This window comes from Cucurbita maxima, unplaced genomic scaffold, assembly GCF_002738345.1.
Source record: "Cucurbita maxima cultivar Rimu unplaced genomic scaffold, Cmax_1.0 Cma_Scf00005, whole genome shotgun sequence".
NCBI classification, from domain to species: domain Eukaryota; kingdom Viridiplantae; phylum Streptophyta; class Magnoliopsida; order Cucurbitales; family Cucurbitaceae; genus Cucurbita; species Cucurbita maxima.
In genome coordinates this window covers 2,336,899-2,347,494 of record NW_019272021.1, presented here as the reverse complement: position 1 = coordinate 2,347,494, position 10,596 = coordinate 2,336,899, and the positions used below count along the sequence as shown (strand labels likewise).

At 34.2% G+C, this 10,596-nt stretch overlaps 2 protein-coding genes across 6 annotated transcripts in view; one reads left to right on the top strand and one right to left on the bottom strand.

Annotated features, from left to right (window-relative positions):
* Positions 1 to 4,960: 4,960 nt before the first annotated feature.
* LOC111480125 (pentatricopeptide repeat-containing protein At3g16010) lies at positions 4,961 to 7,285 on the bottom strand. The gene is made up of 2 exons (XM_023125091.1): positions 7,084 to 7,285; positions 4,961 to 6,952 (listed from the first exon to the last, which is right to left on the bottom strand). The coding sequence occupies exons 1-2, from the start codon at positions 7,157 to 7,159 to the stop codon at positions 5,109 to 5,111; spliced, it is 1,920 nt and encodes a 639-aa protein (XP_022980859.1). The 5' UTR covers positions 7,160 to 7,285; the 3' UTR covers positions 4,961 to 5,108.
* A 201-nt stretch (positions 7,286 to 7,486) lies between these two features.
* LOC111480126 (methyltransferase-like protein 22) overlaps positions 7,487 to 10,596 on the top strand; it is a 5,639-nt gene continuing 2,529 nt past the window's right edge. For 4 of the 5 annotated variants that reach the window (XR_002717749.1, XR_002717748.1, XM_023125092.1 and 1 more), the window contains exons 1-6: positions 7,487 to 7,676; positions 7,827 to 7,949; positions 8,960 to 9,045; positions 9,128 to 9,230; positions 9,418 to 9,468; positions 9,987 to 10,140. Coding sequence is in view for 3 of the 5 variants with exons in the window: in XM_023125092.1 (XP_022980860.1) it covers positions 7,568 to 7,676; positions 7,827 to 7,949; positions 8,960 to 9,045; positions 9,128 to 9,230; positions 9,418 to 9,468; positions 9,987 to 10,140 (626 nt within the window). In the remaining 2 variants the exon portion in view is untranslated. The remainder of the gene's footprint in view (positions 7,677 to 7,826; positions 7,950 to 8,959; positions 9,046 to 9,127; positions 9,231 to 9,417; positions 9,469 to 9,986; positions 10,141 to 10,596) is intronic. The other variant, XM_023125093.1, reaches the window with a different exon arrangement.

Genomic DNA, 10,596 nt, shown 5'->3' with positions numbered 1-10,596 from the left:
TTTAAATAACAATGAATTGATCTTTCATTGATATCACTAATTTGGATTATTTTTCAAGTTTATCCTTCATTAATGTTTTAATAATTTATTTCTTATTCTATTTTTTTTTTACTTTTTTATATTTCATAAATATCGTTTTAATCGTTTTAATCGTCTAACCATATCTTATTAAAAAAAAGAGGAAAATGAAAACTTTGGTTTAATTTTTATATTCTTTTGAACTTTACATCAAAATCAATCATACGTATTAGAATTAAAAGAATATTATTAATTTTCGAGTAGAGATAATATTTTTATATTTGTTAGTATAGATATTATAATATTTATTCTTGTTTGAAAATATTAAAGAAAGAATTATATACATTTATAGTTTAAATTTCATTTTAATTAAGAACAATGATGCTCCACAATGGTACGAGATTGTCCACTTTGAACATGATGTGAAATCTCAAGTTGGTTGTAAAGAGTAACAAAACATTCCTTATAAAGGTATGGAAACCTCTCTCTAGTCGACGTGTTTTAAACTTTGAGAGAAAGATCGGAAGGGAAAGTCTAAAAAGGATAATATCTGCTAGCGGTGGACTTGAATGGTTACAAATGGTATCAGAGGTAGACATCAAGTGATGTGTCAGCGAGGACGCTGACCCCCAAGAGGGATGAATTGTGAAATCTCACCTTCGTTGGAGAAGAGAACAAAAATCGGGAGGTGTGTTAGCGAGAACGCTAGTCCCCAAAAAGGGTAGAATGTATTTTCAAATTCCACATCGGTTGAAGAGGGGAACGAAAACATTCCTTATAAAGATGTGGAAACCTTCTCTAGTGGATGCATTTTAAAACTTTGAGGGGATTGTCGGAAGGGAAAGCCGATAAAGGACAATATCAACTGGGGTTAAGCTTGGACTATTACACATACACAAACTTTTATGACATTATTTTTTTGTTTTTCTAAAAGATTTCATATCAATGGAGATAATATATTTGAGATCTTCTCTTTAATTAACAAATGTTTACTTAATTACCTTAAATTTGTTTAGTACAATGTTCGTGTTTGACTTTGACTTAGAACATCATACTCGTTCTAATATATTAATACACATATTCGAAATTAGTGAATATATATATATATATATATATATATATATATATAAAAGACAAAAATAATATTATTCTCTTTGGGGTGGGAAGTCGCAAGAAATGCCACCAAATTTTTTTTTTTTTTTTTTTTTTTTTACTTTGACTTAGAGGTTAGAGCATCTTTATTTAATTTTTTTAATAATTGTATTAATATTTTTAATTGAAAATTTGATTGGTTCAGAATTGAGTTGAAGGAATGGGGACCTTACCACCATACTCTCAGATTTTTCTTTATTAAAAAAAGGATAAAGACACTTTTCAAACAGGTTATTATTAATAATAATAGTAATATTTATTATTATTTAAAAAATTAATTAAAATATCTCTTATCTCTCTAGAATGGGTCAGCAGAAAAAGACAAAAGTAGTGGTGGGTCAGAGCAGTTGAATATTAATTGACCATTATCTACCAATCCAAACACAATTCATTTATGTTTGTTTTGAAAAATTAAAAGAAAAAACTGTATTTAATATTTATATCTTGAAATATAATTTTATTGTTGAGTTATAAATGGTATGTTAATTTAAATAATAATTTAAAATGTGCTTGAACGATTTATTTTAGAATTTAATTTGAATCTAAAAACATAAAATAAAATTTAAATTACCGACCAAATAAAAATTATTAATTTAAATAATTAAATTGTTAAAAAATAAAAATACATCGATGATCTCAACTCACAACTTTAAATTTCCTTTTTTAGAAATAGAGACGGAAAAAGTACTTGGTAATGTTTATATTTTTTAAGAAAAATAAAATTTAATATATTAAAAGTAGAAAATAAAAATTTATTTTTACAAACCATTAAAAAAGCAAATAGTTTAAAATTAACTTATTTTCCACTTTTAAAATTTTGAGAATTTTTAAGAGGCAAAATTAGAAATTTAGAAAAAATTTAAATTATATATTATTCACAAAAATCGAGAAAATAAAGCTGTAATTTAATTGTAAGAATTAAAATTGGGAATAGCCTGTAAAATAATAAATTGATAGAGGAGGGGAGCAAATCGGCGCCGTGAAGTAACGGCGTTTTGGGAGCGTTTGGATTAATGATAAAACGGGTCCCACATCGGAATTGCAGGGGGGCCGCCTGCGTAATCATTTCTCCTTCTCCCACTTATTTCTTAACATTTTCTTGAAAGCCTCCTTTTCGTCGCTTTTCGCAATTCTCAATTTATTTTTATTATTAATCCTTCTATTAAAAAAAAAATATATATATATATACAAACGAGGATAAGAAAGCCACGTGTCATTTTATTATTTGTCCACGTGTGTCATTAACTCCGGATAGGATTTTACTTCCACCTTATTTTCGACCTAACTTCTTTGTTTTAAGGTTGGATTTGAGCAATTCAAATGGATTGAAGTTGTCTTTCGAAACTCTATGAATGGATACTTAAAAAACATTAAAATCATGTGGTCATGAGCACGTGGTTGTGCGTGAAACCGAGAGTAGACGAGGCTTTTGGTGCATGAGATATAGTAATTGAGCGCGTGCAAACTCGGATCAAACTCCGTTTCGTTCTATTCAACTCCTTTTGACCTGTTTTATCAAGATTGCTCCATGCTTACTTTGAAAGTTGTAAAATGTAAGTCCAATTAGGAGAAATTGTGACAAAATTACCCTATTAAGAGTAAATTACGAGAATAAAGGAATTAACAATTCAAATAAATAGTATGTCGGAACTCATAAACATGTTTTTTTAACTTATTTTATATGCGTAAACATGTTGATTATGTAATTATAAGCTTAATAATAATGAGTATTTTTGAGTGACGCATTGTATGCTAAGTTAGGAACAATGAGTATTCATGACCATCGAATTGTATGATATTACAAGTTGCTAAAGAGTTTGGTTGTATTTGATCGAGAATGAGTCTTCATGTTCAAAAATTGTGATAAGCATAAATAGAGCCAACCGTTTAAGCTTGAAGTTAGTTGGAATATCTTATAACGAACAAAATGTCCTAATAAAACTAAGAACTATTAGTGAATAAAACTGAATAAATAATTAGAAAAATAGTCGATATAACGTGTTGAGGACAATGATGCAGTTGAATTGGAGACTTCCTGAGACCCTATTTAGACCCGAGTCCATTTTTATGTATTTATTACTCCTAATACGCTTTACCCCTTGTTTTTATTTATTCAAAAGAGCAGATTACTTTACGGTATATAATTATGAAAAATATAATATGCATCAATAGTAACAACGGTGATTCGGACTTTTGAGGAGCGGGTGCTACAAATTCTATGTTAAGTGACCTCTTGATAATTTTTCTAAGCAAAATATGCTAAAACGATTCGGGTTGGTTGTAGAAATAGTCTTTACTCTTAGAAGTGAAGTGTAAGTAACGAGACAATGCAAAAGGGACGTAGGAAAATGTCGGGACCATCAAGTGTCGAATACGGATTTTGAATCTTGAGCATGAGGTATTACAAATGGTATCAAAGTAGTACCTCTCTCAATAAAGTGTGGTTCGGTGACAAACTAAGACAAGAGCGATCTATCACAGAAGAACCAACGAGGTGCATCATCCTTTTCGGTGACTCTATCACAGAAGCTATTTATGTTGAACCTCTCGAGAAACTCTAAACCCGAAACCTCTCGAGAATTTTCTTAGGATGCAAAACAAGAAAATCGTATTAATTTTTGTTTAAAAAGAAACCTAACCTAATGATTATGTTTTTTTCCCCTTTCATATTTCTTACTCCTCCATTATTGTTTCGTTTATTTTTCTATAGTTTTTGAAAATTAAAAAAATAAAAAATAAAAATTGAATGCTATTTAATTTCTGTTGAATTTTTAAAAGTTACCTAAATTGTTTTTATTTGATATTAATTTTAATATTTTAATCTATTTGGTAAATAATCTTCTCTCTTCAGTAAAGACAAAGGTTGAAGTGATGATAAATTATATTTTTAAAAAGCTATTGCTAATATCACCTATTCACCAACTAAAAATTTGCTTCCTTTTCCAATTCAAGGGTCATATGATTATATTTAATTCCACTTTATCTCTTTTTAATTTAAAATTAGTTATAAGTTAATATTTTTTTAAGCCATTTTTAATTAGCTAATATCATGATATGCCACCTTTTCTTTTTTAAAAAAGTTAATTCCTAAAATAAGATATCAAAAGATCTCTTTCATTATTGTTATTATTATTTATTAAAAAAAAGTTATTTTTATGATTTTTTTTTTTTTGGAATATACCCATATGATTCCAATTTTAGGTTATTTGTTTTCAAATTTGATATTAAACTTGTATATTTTAAAAATTAAAATCAAATATTTGAAATTACTTTAGTTTTGTTATTATTAATAAATTTTAAATTTAGTTATTGGAAATACACGACAAAATTTAGATAGTACTTGGATATTTAAAAATACTAGTGAATGAAATCGTGCAATGTATCACAATTATGAAAAGAGTAGGTTGTGACCCTCATATTAGCAAAACTTTGCTTAATGACCCTCAAAAGACACTCATTCAACCACGTGAGGGCTAATATGGAAGAATGTCATGATGTGATTGACAAGAATGGTACATCATCCAATACACTATGTAAAGTTTTAATTGAAGAGAAAACGAGACATAAGCAAGATAGAGATAATGAGTAGACATAAGCATCACAAATAGGCTTATTGAAGGGTCGATAGGGCCCTAGGCCTTAATCTTGAAAGTTGGAGTTTCGAAGGGAATTCGAGCATACGGTTTTGGAGTCAAGTTCATCCATATGAAATATGAAAGCTTGCCAAATTTAGTGTCAATTGGACACCAAATAAACCGCTAACGTAAAATATGTGTATGACCTTTATCATGTTCAATATATTTGCAATTTATTGATTATAAAGTGATCCTTACTTCAACTATAATCTAAAGGTTTTTGACTTGAAAGAGTGAACTCTGTTGGAAGCCAAAAGAAACATGGGAGATTCTAAAAGCCTAAAAGAAACTAGCATGACATCTTTACAATGAAGTAATTGGACTGCAATCTTCATCAACTTTACCTACTGCTTCCAGGATCGACGAGTAAGTGATGGGATCATACTTGAATCCTTTCGACTTCATCTCTCTCATTAGCTTTGCAGCCTCCTCGAACATACCAGCTCGACTCAGACAACTGAGTACGGTATTATACGAAACTGCATCTGGCATGATCTTCGAATGTTTCATCTTTGTAAACATTTCGATGGCTCGCTTTGGGCCACCTGTCCTAGCTAAGCCATTTAGTATAATGTTGTGCGAGTTTATGTCTGGCGTGCAACCATTTTCGCCCATGTTTCTTATCAAGGAAAGCACCTCGTCGATCATTCCAGCCCTAACCATCCCTGACATGAGTGCATTATAAGTATAAACATCAGGGCTGCATCCAAGTTTTTTCATTTCATTAAAAAGATCAACAGCATCACTTAGACGTCCACACTTGCCGAAGTGTTTTATCATCACAGCATATACCCGAGCACTAGAGCATCCACAATTCTCTTTCAATTCTTGAAATAGCTCATTTGCAGCTTCGTATCGTTTCGCCTGTCCAAGACTGTTGATCAGGCTGCAGTAAGCAGCTGGACATGGAGGAAACCCCTTTTCATCCATTTCTTCAAGAAGCATTAAGGCCTTCTCAACTCTATTTGTCTTGCAGAAACCATCAATAAGAATTGCATACGTGAACGAGCTCGGAGCAATGCCATTCGTCTTCATCTTTTCAAACCACAAAGCAGCCTCAGAAGCTGGAGCTTTTGATTCAAATATAGCTTTTAGTACAGTGTTGTAAGTAACCACATTGGGTGCACATTGCAAAGAATCCATTTTACCAAAAAGATTTAGAGCATCATCCAAACGACCCGCCCTGCCCAATATATTGATCAAATTGTTTATAAGTACGACATCGGGCTTGCAACCGTCCTTCGACATATTCAAAAACAAACTATAGGCATCATCTACCCTTCCAACTTTCCCAAGCCCCTTTATTAATTCAGTGTAAGTGAAGACAGTAGGAGCACAGCCCTTTCCCTTCATCTCCTCAACCAAACCCAAAGCTGCCTCAACCTTATTCAACTTAAAATACATTCCCAATATGGTAGTATAAATCTTCGAAGTTGGATATAAGCCATTCTCCTTCATCTCATCGAACAATCGAAATGCAAAATCGTAACGCTCTAGCTTTCCAAACGCAGAGATAAGAGCAGTGTAGGTGATTGTATCAGGGGAGCAATTACCCTCATTGCATATCTCATTGTAGAGCTCATGAACCTTTTCATGGTGACCTTCTTGCATAAGCATCAAGATCAAGGTATTGTAAGTGGTAGCTGTTGGCTTACATTTGCGACCTTTAATCTGGTAAAACACAGACAAGGCCTTGTTTACCATTTTTGCCTTCCCTAAAATCTTAATAATTTCAGACAATTCAGGTGGACTCACAGGACATGGACTACGAACCATGTCTTGGATTGTCCTCCACATTTCACCAACAAGTCCAGATTCCTCTAAGCAATGAATTAAAGCCATATATGTAGTGGAATCATGCTGGAAGTTCTTTCTCTTTCCAGCCCATTTGAAGAACTGAATTTTAACCCTAATTTCTACATCAATTTGCAAGACTTGGCGAACTAACCTGTGATCAACTTTGAGCTTCAGCACTTCTATCGCCTTCTCTGCATCAGATCCCCACTTGAAAATTTTCAAAATCCTTATGAACCGCTCGTCAAGAGTTCGGACAGAAGGATCCTTCCGCAGCACCTTCCGATTGATAGGGAAGTTGGAAGCTTCCGGCCTTGGACTAGGCACTCGAAACATTTCGACAATTTCATTTTCTAAATAAGAAGCAAAGCATAAACACTAACTGAATCAAAATTGGCATTTATGAATGTGAAACAAAGGAATTCTTCGAAGCTATTACAGACTTTTGTGAGTCACCATTGAAGCAGATGAAAATGAAGCTAACCTGTTTGCTTTATTCTCGCAGAGAGATAGGGCAGAGAAGAGATGGACCGCTTCGAAGAGAATGCTGCGAAATTCATATTTAGAACATTGCCATTGGGAAGAATCAATAAGCACAGAATCAAACACAGATAAATTACGGCGATTGAGGAAGAAGAAGGGTAGGGAAAACTGGCGACAATACTTTTTTCAATGTTCCATTGCACAAATATACAGAATCGAATTTGGGCCGCCGGTTTTTAATCAGCCGAACCAACAGAATTTGGACCGCCGGTTAGTATGTTTGTGGCTCGAGTTGGTTCGACAAGCCAATATGGTGAACCGAAGCCGACTGCCTGTGCCTGGATCGAACCGCGATTGAACCGCCAGAGTTTCGGTCGAAACTTACGCTCTAGTATTTTCGTATAATCGAATCCTTTTCTTTTTCTTTTTTGTCGCAAGGCGTGAATTTATCTCTCTTTCGGTACCGGAGCCGGCGAAGGACTTCCATGGACGACGGAATCTCAGAGGAGCTGGTGATGAGTGAGGTTCACCTTGGCTGCCCACCTGGTTTCTCCGGGTCGTTTGTTTCCAATTTCTCCATTTCCCTCCCTTCCGGTTCGTAATTCCAAGCTTTCTCTGATTATCTCTTCCATTTTGGTACTGAACTTCAAAGCTGATCCATTAGCTTGGCACTGCCTAGCACTTAACCAATTTCAGTTTTGTAATTAATGGCGGATGATAATAAGATTACTGACAAAATTATAGGTTTTGATGATTTAGATATAGAACCCAGAACCTATGTCAGTGATTCTGAAGGCTATTCACCGTCTACAAAGCAACTCATTCGTTTCGACGAAGATGGAGATCTTGTTTTACCCAGGCGCCTTAGTCAGTACCCAACTCTTCTCTTCTTTATTTTTTATTTTTAAGTATGGTTGGGAGGAGTCTCACCTTAAGTTGATCATGAGTTTATAAGTTAGGAATATATCTTCATTGATATGAGGCCTTTTGGAAAAACCAAAAGTAAAGCCATGAGAGCGTATGCTCAAAGTGGATAATATCATACCATTGTAGAGAGTCGTGGTTTTTAACATGGTATTAGAGCCATGCCATTAACTTAGCCATTTCAATATAATCTTCAAATGTCAAACAAAGAAGTTTTGAGCCTCGAAGGTGTAGTCAAAAGAAGTTTTTAGCCTTTGTTCGAGGGCTCTAGAGAAGGAGTCGAGCCTTAATTAAAAGGAGATTGTGAGGGCTTCATAGACCTCATGGAAGGCTCTATGATGTGCTTTGTTCGAGGGGAAGATTGTTGAAGATTGTTGCAGAGGAGTCCCACACCGGCTAATTAAGGGGTTGATCATGAGTTTATAAGTAAGGAATACATCTCCATTGGTATGAGGCCTTTTAAAAACCAAAAGCAAAGCTATGAGAGCTTGTGCTCAAATGAACAATTTCATACCATTGTGGAGAGTCGTGGTTTCATATAGTGCCAAGTGCCAATATAGAGTACCCGATTTTCTTATGCTTTTTGCATTCTAGTAATTTATGATTGCATGTTAAAGAGATCTGGAAAATTAACTTTTTTAATGAACGCATAATTTCTTTCCTTCGAGTCAAAGTGTTCACAGTTGTTGTTAGGCGGTAATGCGAGCAGCTGATTATAAGCTATGTAACGCATTTTATCAAATGCCCGAACTGAACAAGAGGCTACACGATCACAATTACTTGCTGTGCTAGTAATTGATCTGTTATGAATGCAAATTTTACATCTCTCAGTTAAATCCCTTGCATTTTTCCCCCTTGAAAATATTTAAATTGAAAATGTGGGTGTTAAAACACTCAATATCCCATCAGTTATTTAATTGCTGAGATGCTTTAACATTTCTATATGAAAACAGATGTGGAAGTAGAATCTTCAGTTCGTAGTTATAACGTGTCGATCCAACATGATATTATGTCAACGATCCCAAGTGTTGGTTTGCAGGTAATTGTTTCTTATGATCTGTGATTTTCTCCATTATTTTTCTTTTATTCATTATATGATTCAGTGTCTTTTCCTCTTTCAGGTGTGGAAAGCAGAGCTAGTATTATCTGATTTCGTCTTGCATACAATGCTTACTTCATCTAAATTCGATGGAATTGTTGCTCTAGAACTTGGAGCTGGAACAGGTGTTTGACGGACGTGCATTCGTGATATTTATTTTATGCACATTTGTTATTTTTCTGATTCCTACCATCTTTTTGTATTAACGTACTGTTAGATGAAACAAATTTTCCTTTTTTTCCTGTTTTGAAAGACCACCGTTGACTATATTACTATTTCAATGACAGGGTCTTATCTTGTTCCTCTTGCCAGGACTGGTTGGAATATTGCTTGCACGGGTTGCTAAAACAGTATTTCTAACAGGTATCGGCTATAGCAATCCTCAGAAATTTTGATTTTTTGTTATTCCTTGTTTTCCCATTTTGGAAATGAAACAATGATCTTGTTCTGTTCTGATGGATTGAGAAATGTGTGAGCGTGCACACTTTTTTCTTAACATGAAAACCAAAGTAAACTTAACAGTATTTAACCGTATTTATGTTGTACAGTTCAAGCCCACCACTAGTAGATATTTTCCTCTGTGGGCTTTTCCTTTTAGGATTCCCCTCAAGGTTTTTAAAACGCGTCTGCTAGGGAGAAATTTCCACACCCTTATAAAGAATGTTCGTTCCCCTCTCTAACCAACGTGGGATGTCACGATTTATGTCTTGAAATATTAGTCAAATAAACCTTTAACTGCCTCTCATAGTTCACTTATGTTTTAGTTGGATTGGATTAGTTGTGAGTAATAATTAGCTTAGAGGCTTATCTAACTTGTTTTTCACGTATGGATCCATTGCAAGTATTTTTAATGCGAAGGATGTGCTCTTAATGATTGACAGATAAAGGCGATCATATCCTTGACAACTGTGCCAAAAACATTGGTCTTAATTCTGGTGGGTTCAGTGCTGGAGTTGCAGTTCATGTAAGGGAACTTGATTGGACAGAACCTTGGCCTCCAAAGCAAACCCGAGGAGAATGTCACCCAAATAACAGGTGATGAAAGCTTTGCAATTCACTATACCTGACAACTGTATGCCTTGGACTATGTTCATTTTTTCTCCCCATAAATGTGATTGGTATGTGACTTTAAATTGTTTAGCGATCACTGCAAGTATTTCTTTTTTTACATTGGTAATATTTGTTAAAATTTTACATAGTGGTAAAAGTTGTTTTGACCAAATAAAAAAAATTTCTAAACAATTCTCAATAACCCAAATTGATTTGAGAAATTCTAAAAAATAGATTAAACATGTAATAGCCTAAGCCCACTTCTAGCAAATATTGTTCTCTTTGGGCTTTCCTTTTCGAGTTTCCCCTCAAGGTGTTTAAAACGCATCTTCTAGGGAGAGGTTCCACACCCTTCGGGGCCAGCATCCTCGCTGGCACTGGTTCCCTTCTCTAATTAATATGGGACCGCCCAATCCACCCTCCCCCCCCCCCCCCCCCCCC

Bases quoted from the DNA above. Each gene is read 5' to 3' on its own strand.
- LOC111480125 (XM_023125091.1), bottom strand. From the start codon at position 7,159: ATGAATTTCGCAGCATTCTCTTCGAAGCGGTCCATCTCTTCTCTGCCC. The intron at 6,953-7,083 runs GTTAGCTTCATT...CTTCTTATTTAG, and splicing joins TGCGAGAATAAAGCAAACAG to AAAATGAAATTGTCGAAATG.